The sequence below is a fragment of the Hevea brasiliensis genome, chromosome 13 (genome assembly GCF_030052815.1).
Source record: "Hevea brasiliensis isolate MT/VB/25A 57/8 chromosome 13, ASM3005281v1, whole genome shotgun sequence".
Classification (NCBI taxonomy): Eukaryota; Viridiplantae; Streptophyta; class Magnoliopsida; order Malpighiales; family Euphorbiaceae; genus Hevea; species Hevea brasiliensis.
In genome coordinates, this window is record NC_079505.1 from 81,140,381 (window position 1) to 81,157,347 (window position 16,967).

Consider the following 16,967-nt stretch of genomic DNA (forward strand, 5'->3'; position numbering starts at 1 on the left):
CTAGAGATTCACTGTTTGCTTAGCTATTTTGATACACGCTATAATCTCAGGCCTTGGGGTGTGATGAGGAAATTCAGATGTCTGAAATTTGAAAAATGATAAATGTAAAGACCACTGAGCAATACAAGTTCAACGTGATCCAAGGTAAACAGAAATAAGTATAGTTTGATTACATCACACAAACTGCCACCTATCAAGATGAAAGAGAAGCAAAGAAGATTACATTATTAACAGCTAAAGATCATGTCCAACCACAGTTTAGAATAAATCTATAATTTGTAGCAGAACGAATAATTCAAAACCTATGATGTACATTCACTCACACAACCACCGCAAGAAAATCTAAAACAAGACCATGGGGACAACAAACTTTCAACTACAGACCAAGCTTTTAGTTTCACAACATAATCTTACATCACAGACACAAAAACAACAACTGCAGATGAAATCAGAACTCAGCTACTCATGCTAACCCCTTGAAACCCAAGGCAGCGAAAAATCACCTCCTCCACTCAGCCTGGGTTGCCTTTGCTGCAAAATTAATCAATATTCAAGTTACATGCAAAATACAGGGTCCTTATGTTTGACAGCACTAAATAGTTCTCTATTTAAAAGTGAAGAGTTGCTAGGTTTGAAAGAAGTCAGATAATGACAGTACCTGAACTTCCTCAAGGTGATAATTTATATCACATGAACAGAGAAGGGTGAAAAAATTCACAGCATAGCAGTGGAGATGTAAATCATTTGAATATGGAAAGGACAACTCTAGAAATTTATGTCCTAGCTCCTAAGAAGTGATTTTTGAAATAGTTCGACTTAAACTGCTTTCAGAAGTCATTTCACTATGAAATATGATGCATTCAAGGGCAACCCATGATAAAGCAAGAAATCAGTAATTCAAATGAGAAGATAAAATTTCATACCATTTCCTTCTCTTGATGACAACAGAGATCTGTCACTTTTACTCCCCCCTTTGCCCCCAGAATGAACAGTCCGTGTCCTTGGTGATTGTGAGCTGATTTTGCTATTTGCTGAAGATGGAAGAGAATGACGCCGAGCGAGAATATTTTTCTCAGCTCCATCTTGGCTAAACCTTGGGGAACCTTGTGCTCTCAGCTTTGCCTTGGCAGATTCAGTAGCTGCCATATAGCTTGGGAGTGCTGGACCACTCTGTAATCCATTCTCTGCACATTCTTGCTTTACTAGACTAGAGGCTTTCCTACTGAATTTATGATTTTCATTGATTGTTGGATCTTCCTTATGGCTTAACTCCCCATTTGTACCAGAATTATTTTCATCTTTACCACCATTCTCTACTGAAGGCATTGATTCAACAACAGTTTGATCACCATGTAATTCTGAAGCTTCCTTTAATCCTAGTGGTTCTGGAGTTGTTTCTGCATCAGGTAATTTGGGTGCTATCAAGGTTTGTTCATTCTTCACCATATCAGGTAGTTTGTGTGTTGCCAAAGTTGCTTCTTTCTTCATCTTCTCCCCTGAATTATTCATATTCTGTCCCAAAAGATTATCACCAGAAGTGCCTGATACAATTTCCAAACCTTGTTTTGGCTTCTCAATATCTACCTCTGACTGAACAGAGCAGTCAATTATTGGATTATGAACCTTTCTCAAATTCCGTTTTACCTTTTCAAGCTCATTTTGTGGATTTTCCTGCGATGTATCAGTTGCATGGCTTGAAGCTTTCCTACGATTGCGCTTCGGTTTCTCAGATTCAGAGGGTGCTTGCACTGAAGTATTGTCGAAATTTGCAGCAGGGACCCTCCGAACACTAAACTTTGGTCTACCAGTTTCAGCTTCTGGCATATGACCATTAACCTGCTTTCTCTGAGTTTTTGGGCAAGAAATTTTCTTCGGTTGGGGAATTGGTTTCCAAAAGCGAGATGCTGACCAACGTTCTAACCAGTTTGAAACTGAATTTGGTTCCGCAGAGTCATAATAAAGGTTTAAAGGCATCACAGTAGATAATGAAGCCACAAGCTGAAGAAACAAACCCAGCAGATATTAAATGGATAAAAAATGCAAATAAAATCAATGCATATTTTATAGTTGATACTAATTAATCAAACTACTAAACAACCATACCCCAAAATTGAAGAAAGCCACCAAAAACATAAAAGGTTCTTGTAGATAGATCTATGTTGATTTAATGTCGATGTATAAAAGGTACAGGAAGCGCATAGAACCCAGATATGTGGCAGATGCAACCTTGTCAAATCATTTAAGGAGCAAAGGGTTTAACATTCCCCTGAAAATTTGCAAAAGATACTGCTATCGTGATAATTACAACTCTCTTGTCATTACAGAAGAAAGTTTGACTAACTGGATGTTTCCTAATCAGCAAACTTCAGCAATGAATAAAAGTTTGAAAGGGTAGGTCTTGCTTGGATTATTTTTTATGTACTCGTACTTCTATCAGCACCAAACCTTAATACATGAAATAAGACACTCTTGAGGCCCTGAAATGAGTTGCTCAGGAGATTATGTTGAAAAATTTCCTTACACAATATCATTATTATGTCTCAATCAGATAGAAAATATGCTGGGGCCATCGGCCATGCTTATTTTCTCTGCTGAAGCGGCTTACTGCTTACACAAATAAAGCAAGATGCAATATGGAAAAAGCATAATAATCAATTCATCTAGTTCATCTTCATAAATTACACGTTTTTGTGGTAACTTAATTAACTGCTTATCAAAAAGAAAGAAATAGTATGTCCCTTCCCACAGGCATAACATGGCAGTAATGAATGACACCCATCATACCTTGTGAACAAAAGCATTTGCTGATAGCCTTGCTTTTTGGATAGAAACATTAGCTCCATTAGGATCCTCAAGCTTGCCCTGTGAAAACATATATCATACAGAAATTAAACAATAGTCAAATTGAAACATGTAGATCACCAATTAGTCTCACCCTGAGCATGTGGTCAGGATAAGACACATCCAACAACAGAAAAGTGATGGTATAGGTTGAACTCTTTAGATTTTTTCCAAGATACATGCTGAAACAAAATTTAAGTTTTCCAATGGATCTCACTCTCTCACACAAACAGACAAAAACATGTAATGTAATTCAAAATATCATTGCACCTTCCTAATAATAATATATACTAAAACAATAATTCACAGATATGCAATAAGAAAAATTGCAAACTTAACTTATTTAATTTGTACGATAACCTTATGATAAAATAAACCATATTGAATAACCTGCCTCTTGCAACATCGAGAAAGGTTTAAAATTTACAAAGACAATCTGCAAGTGAAAGTAGCCTAATGGGCTTATACAAATAATTTGATAATTGTGCTACTCCAATATAGTACATAAAAACATCTAATTCTAAGGTCATTGTCCCATACCATTTAGATGTGCCCCAAGTCCAACCATAGCATAGGAATGCAAGTAAAGGGTATATTTCATATATTTAACTCAACTATCAAACTATCATTACATTAGAGATTCTGAATGAGCCATAATGAGAATATATAACATTCATGAAGAAAGATGGGGCATGATTAGCAATTGACTATGGGAGGGATTACTCAAGAAATTACCAAAGGCTTCACCATGCCGCATTTTTTAAGAACATGCCGCCCTCTATCTGAATTCCTAACTTTTATTCCTCGAGCAAGTGCCTGCATCTTGACAATTCCCAGCACACAGCACAAAGTGGCAACAGCTTGTCTCCTGACCAAGTGCCCACGGATAAGCGCCTGGAGCCTTATTATGCCTTTAAGGGCCCAAAATGCCCGACGAGCCTTTGCATAATAAGCTTACATCAGTATATCTATAGCCCCTACTGAACATAATCTGATATGGTTTGTCATATGCAAAAGCAAATAGTAAAATAACCACAAATCGATTTGGCTAGAATATCAACCAGAGAATCATTTTGGCAGTTAGGAGATGCCTCCCATGTGCATATGTAAAAGTTTTTCTTCTTCTGGGGTGTCTAGGGCAGGGATCCCAGGGTATGAATTCCATTAGAAAATCTTACGAGTCCATAAGAGCAAACAGTGGGATTAACTCAACTCAACTAAGCCTTTATCCCAAAAATTTGGGGTCGGCTATATGGAATCGCTTTCTCCACTCTAAACGATTTTGGGTTAAATCCTCAGAAATTTGTAATGCTTCTAGGTCATGTTGTACTACTTTCCTCCAAGTCAATTTAGGTCTACCCCTTTTTTTCTTTCTATCCTCTAACCTAATGTGCTCTACTTGTCTAGCTGGAGACTCCGTATGTGTATGAAGAGCCAAAATTGAAGAGGCAAGGAAGGTTACATTTATCACAGAAATAGTGAACATAATTTTATGTGGATTGCATGGATTGCACCCTTCAAATATAGAAACCCTTGTGAATGAGATGGGAAAAAGAAAAACAAAATGAAAACTTTATTAGTTTTTGAGTTGTGCTAGTGCAACTGGCAATGCTCCTCTCCTAGGGAAATACCCAGTGCCTAAGAAACAGACCTATGACCTATCTCACTATAGCTCTCACGAAGGAATGTCTCACAACCAAAACCAAAAGGAGACACAATTTTAACAAGTTTGCTACAAATTATCCGACTTTCTAGAATGGTACTACTTCTAAGGAGAAGATTACCAAGAAACCTCTAAATGCAGCTTGTACCAATGTTGCAGCTTTCTCTTGCCTTATTTTCTCAGCATCAGATAAAGTGGCTTGGTTTGTAGACCCTTGTAAATCTACCTCTTGATTTCCTGGCAACAATATGCCCCCATTATGTGGTGAGTCTGCAGTCTCTTGGCTCTCAAGTTCTAACTGCCTTTCCGAGTGAACAGTGATAACGGGGGTTGGATGTGATATTACAGGAGGAACAGAAATCGAATCAGCTTCTGATGCCTTTGCAGAAACCAATACTTCTCTCTCGTTTGCAGTTCTCTGTACATAATGAGCGAAGTTACAAATAAAATCTTCACCTACTGTAACTTGATACACATGGGAGAAAGTCAATAGTCAAATCATACTGGTATTCATCAAACCAGTGATTCCAAAGTAAATGGATATATATCACTAAGTACGCAAATTTTTCAGTGAAGAAAAAAGACAACAAAAGAAAGAAAAGAAAAATCTAACAAGTCACTGCAAAGTGAAAATTTTACATGAATATCAAAATATAAAATACAATTTGAACTTTTCAACTGCCACCAAAACAATTATAAATTCCCAGTTATAATTCCGCAATAAACCATCTTAAAAGCCATAGCCTAGCCAGGTAACTTTAAGGTGCATTTCTATCATCAGAAATGTAACACTGTTATTCATAAGGTCTTACCTAAACGGTAAGACTGGCACAGGGTTGAGAGTTCAATTCCATTCCATCAAGATCAAGACAGAAACAAGAAAGGAAAAGCTAAAATGAGATGGAACTTAATTTGAAGCTAAAGTTATAGAGATCAAATGTTCCAAAGGTACATTAAATAGAAGAATTAGTACTTATTTCACATGTATTTGAAGTGTATGATGTGATGATCGCAATAATTAGGTAAGTATTACCAGCTACTAATTAAAAGAAGGGGTGAGTGAGGCAAAGAGGAAGCAGTACCTCCCTCCCTTTTGCTGTATGAGATTTGTAAGACTTCTTTCCAAAAAGTACGGTCTTGATCCATCTCCCTGGTGATTTGCCCATGACTGGATAAATGATAACCAGAGAAATCCAAACCCCAGTTCCTGCAATTTTATTTTTCCCTGCGTTAACAAATTCAACATGCATAAATTGCAAACAGAAGAAGTAATATAATTCAGAATGTCGCAACACGTAAAATGCCTGAACCAAATCTGCTCACTGCATTCATTACTTCAGTTTTCTACTTGAACCCAATCAAATACAGCATAATTTTCATAACATCACAGTCCAACATGCAAATTACGAAGAAAAATAAACGTCTTTTCTCCCTTTAATTGTTTTAGTTTCACAGCATCTCCAACTTTTGAAGCAACAAATTACCATATAGAATTCCCAATTATCTAAATATCAGCTGAAATGCCCATCAAGGAATGAGCTAAAGAACCAAAATCAGAGAGGAAGTGGAACAGCGAGAAGGAGCAAAAATGCAAGTCCAGAAAAGCCAACTATAGATCCCAAGAAAAAAGATCTAGTCCAATCAAGAAAACTACTCAAACTGCATCAAAACACAGAAACAACCAATCTAAAAAGGAACCAAAAGGATTAAAAAGCAAAAACAAGCTGGATTTGAACCAGATCTGGAACCTACCTGAACAATGTGTAACTTAAAAATCCCAAATCTACCATTCCTATATCAAAACATGAGCAATCAATCACCAAAAAAAAATATGTGTATATATATATATATATATATATATATATATATATATATATATATATAAAATTGAAAATTAAAAAAAAAAAAAAAGAAAAGGAAATCGAGGAATGTGAAGAAGATAGAGAAAAATATAAGTGATTTATAGAGAGAGTACCATGATTGAGTGCGCTTGCAAGCAAAGGAAATGTAGTGATCTAAAGCGATATCGATTTTTTCTTTTGCCTTTGCTTTGCTTGTTCTCTCTGTCAGTGATGGTACTGGCAAAGCTAGAGATATCCCTCAAAATTGAAAATATTGAAAAACAATATAACCGTTTTTTATCCTCTGTACTCGCGCTCATATTTAGCCTAAAAACTACTCACGGATACTGACAGTATACAGTTAATGAAATAATTAAATCAAACAGGTTGGTGCAAAAATTCGGGAAATCAATTACTTACGGTGAGCACGAGCACAGGTGATGATAGTGAAAATTAAAAGTTCTCGTGCTAGGGAGTACCCACAGCGCAGTTACTTCGGGGACAAGTGTCCAGCTTCTTTATTCAGACTCGGTGGTATATTAACTCGTGTGCCGTCGCTACAGCTGCCCCCGTCCTACGCTTCAAGTAGCGCGTGCAACTTTAAGACGTCGTTGAGTGACGGCAATGTTAGTCGAGAACGATGTGGTGGCGCGTGAAGTTGTAGGTGATGTTGGGGTTGTGAAAGAGTTGGTATGGAGTGGTGCATGCGCGCCACGCTGCAGTGGGGGTTCGCCTGCCTGCTGCGGCAAGATGTGAGTGATAAGATCGAGGCCCCTCATACTAAATAAAAATTCAAAAAAAAATTTTAATCCACTTATTATTCATAATTTTTAAAATTATTTTGATATAATTTTTTAAATAACTTTTAAAAAATTATTGTTTTGTTAAATTACTTTATATTTTGTTATTCAACAATAACAGGTGATTGTGGTAATTTTGAAAAAACATATATTTATTCCATTAAATTAGGAACCTTAAACATGAATTAATCAATTTCAAACCCAATTTTATGAAAAAAATTAGCAACAATATTCTATGTACTTTGACATAAAATAATTTAATAAAGAAAAGGGAAAAGATGTGAAGGGATCAATCAAGCATCAGAATTACATAGTTGAGAATGTTGTTGCACAGATTTAATCAAGCAATTGCTTCAATATTGAGCAAAGAGCACTTAATACAATTTTTTTATTTTAATTAATTATGCCGATATTCCATTTTTCCAGTCTTTTTTATTTTTGAATTTATATTAAAAGAATAACACATTATCCATTTTGTGTTTGCTTCGACAGAGACTTTGAACTTTATATTTTAAATAGCAATAATAATGGGCGTTGGTTTTCCGCTTTTTCTTTTGTGTTGATTTGATGGAGCATCAGCTTCCCTGGCCTTGTCACGTAACAAGAAACTAAATAAAAACAAAATATCATCAATTATTTTTATAATTTTCATTTTATTTTTATTTCCTAATTTTTAAATTTATTTTTAATAAATTAATTAACTGAATTTGTAATTATAATAAAGTTGTTAACCCAAAATTTAAGTGAGCTTAATTTTGATGATAATAAAAATTAATAGAATTTATCTAACTGATTATATGTACAAGATAAGTTTTAAATTATTCTCAATGTATAATTTATAATTTAAATCTTTAAATTGTAAATTATTTTTTAATGAAATTTATAAAAATGTATGATTTTATGATGTAAATTTAAAAGTTTATAAAAAAAAATATATATGCACAATGTAATTGACACTATTCTAGAATGCCTGACGTGGATTGACGTGTCACCGCCAGCTATTTTTTTATTATTTTACACAACTTGGCATTACGGAAGAAAAATGATTAGCATCGAGCCAGTACATAGTAACAATATCACAGAATTTGGAATAAAAAAAAAATCACAGAATTTAAAAAAAAAATAAAAATAAAAATACTTTAAAAATAAACAATATTACAGAATTTGGGTTAACCTATTTAGTTGAATTGGTAAAAGCTTCTTCAATCTCTGTTAAAAAAAAAAAAAACAAAATTTGACCCATTTATGCTAATAGTGTCAATCATGTAATATTTTTCTTATTTCGGCTGCTTTCTTGTTTTTCTATGGAGGAAGAATCTTCTTGATATGGCTTTCAATAGATTTCGCTTGTCCAATCCTTATTAGCAGCAATTTTGTGGAGGCAAAGGCTTTAGATTTCTTACTTGCTTCAGTTAAGATTGTTTGTTTAGGGGTTTAAGCTTGTTGATTTGGATTTGTTTCATTGAGTAGAGTTTGATCTTGGTTTCAGACTTGGGCCTTATTAATTAAGGTTCGTATCCGTGGTAAAGCATTTCAAAATCATTTATTTTGAATATGACACATTGATTAAAAAATTTATTCTTAAAATTATTTGAAAAGGAAATTTAATCTTAGCGTATCAAAAATTATAGGATAATATGCACATTTCAGTTTGAATACAAAAGCTAAAAAGCAGTATGCGACAACAATATTGATTTAACATATATATATATATATATAATGTTGAAGGGGATTATTATAGCATAATAAAATTGTTAGCTAACGCTTTCATCATTGCTTCTATGATTGCTTAGTAGTAATCTCACTATAAGATAACTACGTAAATTTGAAAATCATAACCTTTAATTTCCATTCAATTTCTTACCACAACAGTCCCCACTCCTCTTTTGTTGCCATTTCATTATTTTTTTCCCTTTTGCATTTTTAGCTTCTTTCCATAACTTTTGAAAGTCATGTAATTATAAGATAAAAATCATGAAATTTAATTTTTTAAGTTTTTTAATATTTAATTCCATTAATTTACATAATTTATTTTGTGATTAATTCATGTAATTGAAATGTTTTTTCATTTAAAATTATAGAATCCTTTATTTATTAAAATAAAAAAAAATTTACAATAAATCATTTCATATAAAGGTTTTTTAAAGCTCTTGTTTTGAATGAAGAGATAAAAGTAGTGATGGATGTAAATGTAAAAATGAGGGATCAATCGATCCCTATTTCTTATAAAACCATCTTTATATATGTGTACATTTATAAATTGATCTCTTAAATTTTAATTATTGAACTATTCTTTTTATAAAATTTTAAATTAAATGAAAATATAATAGAGAGACGTGTTTAATAACCTTAATAATGTTATAATTTTATTACTTTTTAATCATTTTAATTATAAAATATTATTTTTTATATTTTTAGTAACATTTTATAATCATTTTATATGTTGACCCATAACAAAATTTCCTAGATCCACACTAAACAAAAGATTTAAAAAATAATAATTATGAACATTATTTAACCTTTATCCTTGGAGATATTCTTTCTCTTGAGACTAGTAATTTTTAATTAAAATTTAAATTCAAAACTTTATAATTTTAAGTATAATTCTATTATTAATTAAAAAAAAAACAGTGAAAGTATTTTATTTAATAATTATAATCTCTTTAAAAAATTACAATCACACTCATTAAAAGAAAAGTAAAATTATTTAAATATTAAACTCATTATTATTATGGATATACCTAAATTCAATATACCAAAAAGAAACTAATCATGGAAAGAGCTACCTCTCACCATATAATCCATTAATTGTATCCAGTTCATTATATCTCCATTAGATATAGAATAAAATTAGAGAATGAATATCAAATAAGTCACTATATTTTAGGTTAAGGTCAAATAAATTCAAAGTCAAGTTTTGAATTAAATAAGTACTAAACTATGAATGACAATGGAGTAGGTCAGGGGTGGAGATCACTCCTCCCGCCCTCACCCAACAGGAGTTCGAGGTTAGGGCAGGGCATTCCCCATTGGAGTGTTGGGTGGGGCAGGTTTCTTGTGGGAATTTTTTTTTATTTTAATTTATTAATATATAATATAAATTTATTTATTAAAAAATAAAATATAATTAGAAATGTAAGTTTTACATATTATTTTAATAATATATTTATATATTTTATTAAAATTATAATATTTAAATATATAAATATATAAAAATTAATTATTTTTTAATAAAAAATAATAATATATTATTGTGCGGGGTGGGGGTTTGAGGGCGAGGATAATGTCTTCCCGTCCCGCCTGCACAAAACGAGGTCGGGTTGGGGTCAGGGAAAATTGATTAGGTTCAGGGTCGATCAGGTCGGGCTCGATAATCTTTGCCATCCGTAGATTAAACTTTCTAATTGAGACCAAACAGATCTAATTTTTTATAAACAACAATAAAATATTATTTTCTTTAATTTTAATAATAAAAATATTAGTTTTATATTGTAAATTTTGAAAATAATTATTGTTTGTTTATCATGTTTTTCAAAATTTTTAAATTATTTCAATTAAAAATAATAAGTAAATTTAATATTTAAAAATTAAAAAAAATAATATTTCATTCAGTGATGTCTTATTTGATTTTTATTTTTAATTTAAAATTTAATTTTGAGATTGCTCAAATACCATGTTGTCGTGAAAAGAAGATCTGTCTCGTCTTACATCCAAACACCCAAACTACTGCCTAGAACCAATAAATCAGTAAAATATTAATATTTAGAGACAGTTATATGATGTATTGTGCTAGAAGTAGTTATAGAGAAATTGATATGTGTATAGATAGACAAAAGATATTAAATTTATATCAATTAATTATTAATTTATCATTTCAATTTACAAATATTAATTTAAATAATCATTTTATTATATAAAATTCATTTTTTTATTTTAAAAGAGGATAAGAAGTTAAAAAGAACAAATCTCTTGTAATTAATAATATGGAGTAATGTAAGACGAACTCTTGAAGAGGGGGGAAAGAGGCGTTGATTTCTCCGGCTGGGTAATAAGTTCCCCCCTAACTAGGTTGTTTATTTGGTCTTCTTGCAAATATGGGAGCTTAAATGGTGAGGGTGTTAAGCATAAATCTATTTTGGGATTAGCCATGGCTAGATGAAGAATCGGTGATCTTGGTGTGCCACGGATGGTATCTGGTAGGCATTAAAAATGCTGTCAATGGTAGATCATTATGTCGTCCAGCACACCTTTATAGTTCAACTCTGGTATCCTCGGTGAGTGGCTCAGCATGGGAAGCTCAGGCGATTGATGGGCTGGTTTTGTCTTCTCAGACAGCGAAGGAATGAACAATTTGGCTGCTATAATGCTTTCTTCGGTTTTGAGTCTATTGTGTTGTATTTTCTTGTTTGGTTTGACTAGGCTCTAGTGTTTGACTTGTGTTCTTCTGTGAAAAGTAGTCAATGGATGCTGATTGCCCTTTCAACTAAAAGTATTTTGTGGCATTACTCCAGCAAAAGGCTCTGGTTTCTCCCCATATTGCTTTTGAAATCTCGTTTTTTGGCTCCCTTTGCTACTCCAATGGGTAGAGTTCTTTCCTAGGTTCATGGATTGTTGGCTTGTATCATGTAGGACTTAGGCCATAAAAGCCTCTATCATCTTCTCAAAAAGATTAATGAAATTTTATTTCATATTGTTGATTCATTTTATCTTAGTGATTAGATGAGGAATAAATTAATATTTGATTTTTTAATTATATTAAATTAATGAATTAGTTATCGTATTCTACTGTATTCTAAAAATATATTATTTAGTCTATCATATTTAATTTTGTAAAATATTTAGTTTCTCATTTTATTTTTACCAATTTAATCACTAATCAATGGATTAAAAGGTAATCAACGAAGGACAAAAATATTAATAATGCTAAAAATTTAATAACAAAAATATTTATAATTATAAAAATTTAAAGATAAAAGTGTTTTTCATTAACATTGAAGTTGAGGAAAAAAAAATATAGACAGATAAAAGTGTGTGAATGAAATCAAAACTTAAATACTAACTAATATGTTTTTCAAAATACAATAACAAAAAAGTCATTAATTTTGTTATAATACAAAAACTAAATAACAATTTTTACTTAGAATAATGGTATGCTTAGTTTTAATTTTATTTTTAAAATTTAATTTAAATTTAATATATTTTAATTATAATACTTTTAAACGGTAAAACAACTATTTATTAAAATATTTTTTAATATAATTTAAATAATATTTAATTTTAAAAAATAATTTAAACCTTAATAACAAACATGTTATTAATGAAACAATATTTTTCTTATACAAGATGTGGCTTCAATTTCTCGTGAATTTAATTTTTATTATACGGTTTAACGCGTTAAGTATATTTTCCTTAAAATTTTCAAAAACATTAATTTTTCTTAATAAATGCATCTCATATGGAAGGTTTTATGAAAGGCAGAGAAATATATTCTGATAAAGTTCATCACAACCGTTGATCAACATTGAAAGATGTCGAGGACACCATCTAGCCCACTATATAAATGCAAAGTGGGACGTGGCCCACGCTTTTAATTTATCACGGCCCACCAAAGCCAGATCGCAGACATCAAATCCAAATCCAACTAGAGAAAAAGACAAAAAAAGCCCAAGAGAGAATCCTTAATCCCCATCTCCCTCTCAACCGCAAAGCAAAGGCAGTTTCATGTTTCAACGGCTCATGATTTTGAATTTCAAATTTCCCCAAAACTGATTTTTTTTTTTTTCCCATGATTGATTGATAAGCGTTTTACATGGGACCCATCTAGGCTCCCCGCCGTTCAAAGTTCAAACCACATTCTTTACTCCTCTCATCACTCTTATCACAAGCAGCCACGCGTCAGAAATTGCCAGGTGTCGAATGCGCAGAGAGAGTAGACTGTTGAGGGAGAGTGTGACGAAAAGGTAATTGAAATTTGAGTTGTTAAATTCCCGCCCAAACGGACATGTTTCAAAAGGAAGATTTCATTGCTTATAAGATCTTCCCTGTCTTGGATTGAAAACCATAGTTGTGTTCTTGTTGATCACCGAAAAATATTTGCAGATTTTCGTAAGCTTTGATTAAAAAAGAAAATATTGATTATGGAAGAGACTGTGAAAGAAGTTAAAGAACAGCAGGCTGCTGTTGTTCCTGGTATGCCATTTCTTCTTCGCTCTACTTGTTGGGAGCCTTCTGTTAATTTTGTTTGTGATTTTTGTAGTTTTTTTTTTTTTTGGGAATGTTAGGGAAGTCGAAGTTAAGGTATCCGCTGAGATCGGCGACGAAAGCGAAAGAGGAGAAGCCACTGGTGGCTGAATTGTCAAATTCTTCTGCTTCCAAGAGGTAATTTCCTTACTTTTCCCTGTATAGAATGAGTGAATGATTCCCCCACCAACCCCTTTATATCTTTGTCATATGTCGTGGTGAGGAAATGAGTTTTTTTTTATATATTTTTTTTTATTTTTTTTATTTTTATAAATCAAGGGAAATAATGAGTTAATTACGCTGTCGGATAATTTAAGAGAAATGAAATTGAATTTTGCATAATCATGTCTCTGTATTTCAATCACTTGTGGTGATTGAATTACACTTCATTTTTAAGGAAAATGGTCGCTGGGCAGAATTAGGCAGTTAATATACAGGGATAAGTGCTTTTCATTTTCTTGATTTCTAGGGAGAATTCTATTCCGTTATTATAGTTAAATCATTTGATGGATCCGCTTTTCTAACGTGAAAAATTGAATTACAATTTGTTCTGATGAGAGGGCCTTTGTGCATCTAACAAAATCCCAATGGGGAATTTTCCAACTTTGACTTTTCTCGTTCATAAAACCTAAATTATTGCATAGAACATCCGGATCCAGTCAGTTTATCCTTTTGGTGCCTTCATTGCCATAACTTCCTTTTTTTTATGGATACATGGCGATCAGTCCTTCACTTAGCCCACTTTTTAAGCTGATTTTTGCATGATTGCTTTTGTAATTTTACAGTTCTCTCAAAACGGTGCAACAAACACCAGCAGCTTTGACTTTCTTTTCTTTCTATCCTGGTACAACATCTACCTATGCTGACGTAGGTTTGCTTTCCTATTTTTCAGGGGAAAGCCTGCGTCAAGTGTAAGTAAAAGCATGGGCGTTCTTGATCTCTCTGGCAAGGACAAATCTGCCAAGCCGCCCAGAAGGTTGTCTATTCCTGCCAAGTCAGTGGTCACTCCAGCTGCAAAACCAGCTTTGAACATCACTCCAATCTCTGAGGCTAGAACAAAGAGATCCACTAACAATCAGGGGAAAAGTGAGACACCTCTTTCTGATGTTTCCAGGACAGCAAGCCGAAAGAGGTTCAACACGCTCGCTTCAGCTTCATATTGGCTATCGCAAATTAAGCTCTCTGAATCTGCTGTTAAGCACTCAATTTCTCTTGGTTTTTTCAAGCTTGCTTTGGAAGCTGGATGTGAGGTATGCCAATTCTATCTTTTACTCACTTTTAATTTGTAAGCTTTAGTTTTTATGTCTGATGCCAATAATCTTTATATAGAATTCATTTTTGTGTTGTATTGATATTTGTGTTTTATTGGATATCTTGATATTTGATGCTTTGGTATTCAAATGTGTAATCAAATCCAGCCTCTCCAACGTATGAGGGATGAGCTTAAATCATATGTGCAACGTCATGATCATGAACTTGGTGAAATTGGGGAATCTGTGAAAGAATTATTTGAGAGCTATGGTATTGCGGACAATCAAGAGCAGGTGCAGGTTTCTGAATCCTGTTCTCAAGTACCTGAAGAGGGAACTCGATCATCTGATGATGAAGTCCTCAGCTCCTCCTCAATGGGAAATAGGAAACTGACGCCTAGGTCTTTAAATGCTGATGCTGCTCAAGCTTCCAAAGTCACAGAATCAGCCAAGAAGGTCACACAGAAGAATACTACTGCACCTAGGTCCAGGGCATCTCAGAACAAGAACACTGCGAATTCAAGATCTGCTTCAGGAACTGCTGGTCAGAAGCTGCAGAGGAAACCCCAGAGGCCAGTTAAGGACAAAATCAAGCAGGGAAAGAAATCTGCTACTGAAGAAGGTAGACACAGAATCACCGTTTATACAATGAATATTTTCAATATAATTGGCTGGCTGCAAGTTAATGTATTCTTCTATCAGCAGGTCCAATAAGCCCACCTGCCAATGGCGATACACCCGAAGAAAACAAAGAAAATCTGGTAATTTAATCTTTTAAACAATTTCTATTTATGATAGACTTCTGTGATCCATATCTGCTTCGCTTGTACAATTTAATTTTCTGGTTGACTTCTGCTGATGGATTCTAATATCTTGTTCTGTTTTAGGATGCTCCGCCAATGGAGATCAGTCTGACAGAAATCAGCTAGACAGTTCTGCAGCAAAACATACTCAATCATATCATTCTCGTACTCTTTGTGGGTCTTCAGTTTTTTTTTTTTTTACCAAGTGAGGGCTTTTCAGGAGACAATAGTTCAAGATGAAGATAGTGTTTTTCAGTCTGGTGTGAGATCGAGACAATTTCATTTGTTTTTTATGTCTGTTTAATGATTAATGTGCATCGCATTGGCGTTTAGTACTATAAATTTACTGGTCAAACAAATTGTATCTGACGAATTTATTATATACTTATTTTTGGCTTAATATGTTATCAATCTTTTCAGGAGAAAGGTATTCCTCGAAAATTGGATGCAATAATAAAAGTTCCCAGGTTGGTTTTTCCAAGTGCTAGAATTCAAATGAAATAAATTTAATAATAATTTCACCAAAAAGAATTCTGATTGTTGTATAATTCTTTTTGGTGAACTGTAGAGTCGTTGAAGTTCTTAACAAATGCAAGGCACTACTTGTAGAATGGACACGAAGCAGAACTTTTATTTTAAAATGTTTACCCACCACTTTATATTACACACTTAATGGGCAACTTAGCAAGCCTTTACAGGCAACAAGAACTCTCCATTAACTAAGTAAATCACTGAATTAAAAATATATATACTTGAATTTTAATTTCAGCTAAATCAGAAGTTTTCAAATTTATCATGAAATGGACTCATTAATGCATTTCACAAATGACAAAAAGTCAATTGCATGCCAAGCATCATTTCTCTCATTCTACAAGATAATTAATGCGATCTACCACTAGTTGCAATCAAACCAATCTACAAATTTTTATATTGAGGCAACAAGATTTCATAACAATTCAATGCAAAATGATACATAAATTTCTATTTTACATGAAGCCTAAAGATAATGGGAAAAAGTCAGCATTAAAGCAAAGACAAAGTAAACCTATGCTTAAATAATTGGGAGGGCAGCTAAGGGTACAGGATAAAAATTGATAATATCACAGGTTTTTCTAAGTGTTATAATTCAAACGAAATAAATTTAATAATGGTTTTACCAAAAAGAATTCTGATTGTTGCAGAATTCTTTTTGGTGAATTGCAAAGTCGTCGAAGTTCCTAAAATATGCAAGGCACCACTTGCAGAATGGACACACAGACAAGCATAACTTTTATCTTAAAATGTTAACCCACCACTTTATATTACTCACTTAATTGGCAATTTAGCAAAGCCTTTACAGGCAACAAGAACTCTCTAATAACTAAGTGGATCACTGAACTAAAAATATATATACCTGAATTTTAATTTCAGCCAAACTAGAAGTTTTCAAATTTATCATGAAATGGACTCATTAATGCAGTCCACAAATGCCAAAAAGTCAATTGCTTGCCAAACATCATTTCTCTCCTTCTACAAGATAATTAATGCGA

The 16,967-nt window shown here is 32.8% G+C and overlaps 2 protein-coding genes across 6 annotated transcripts; one reads left to right on the plus strand and one right to left on the minus strand.

Moving 5' to 3' along the window:
- Nucleotides 1-206: 206 nt before the first annotated feature.
- On the minus strand, nt 207-6,620 carry LOC110660420 (protein IQ-DOMAIN 31). Of its 3 annotated transcripts, none has more exons than XM_058132455.1 (8): nt 6,480-6,620; nt 6,257-6,296; nt 5,587-5,711; nt 4,626-4,922; nt 3,577-3,780; nt 2,785-2,862; nt 924-1,998; nt 207-531 (listed from the first exon to the last, which is right to left on the minus strand). In XM_058132455.1, the coding sequence occupies exons 3-8, from the start codon at nt 5,668-5,670 to the stop codon at nt 500-502; spliced, it is 1,770 nt and encodes a 589-aa protein (XP_057988438.1). In that variant the 5' UTR covers nt 5,671-5,711; nt 6,257-6,296; nt 6,480-6,620; the 3' UTR covers nt 207-499. The 3 variants fall into 3 exon arrangements, with proteins under 3 accessions (XP_057988438.1, XP_021674441.2, XP_057988439.1); XM_021818749.2 differs by having other exon boundaries at nt 5,587-5,729; XM_058132456.1 differs by lacking the exon at nt 6,257-6,296 and having other exon boundaries at nt 5,587-5,729; nt 6,480-6,602.
- Nucleotides 6,621-13,168: 6,548 nt separating this feature from the next.
- Nucleotides 13,169-15,838, plus strand: LOC110660421 (uncharacterized). Of its 3 annotated transcripts, none has more exons than XM_021818753.2 (6): nt 13,169-13,334; nt 13,427-13,523; nt 14,278-14,635; nt 14,804-15,257; nt 15,338-15,396; nt 15,523-15,838. In XM_021818753.2, the coding sequence occupies exons 1-6, from the start codon at nt 13,283-13,285 to the stop codon at nt 15,562-15,564; spliced, it is 1,062 nt and encodes a 353-aa protein (XP_021674445.2). In that variant the 5' UTR covers nt 13,169-13,282; the 3' UTR covers nt 15,565-15,838. The 3 variants fall into 3 exon arrangements, with proteins under 3 accessions (XP_021674445.2, XP_021674446.2, XP_021674448.2); XM_021818754.2 differs by having other exon boundaries at nt 13,170-13,334; nt 15,341-15,396; XM_021818756.2 differs by lacking the exons at nt 13,169-13,334; nt 13,427-13,523 and adding an exon at nt 13,775-14,183.
- The last annotated feature ends 1,129 nt before the right edge of the window (nt 15,839-16,967 follow it).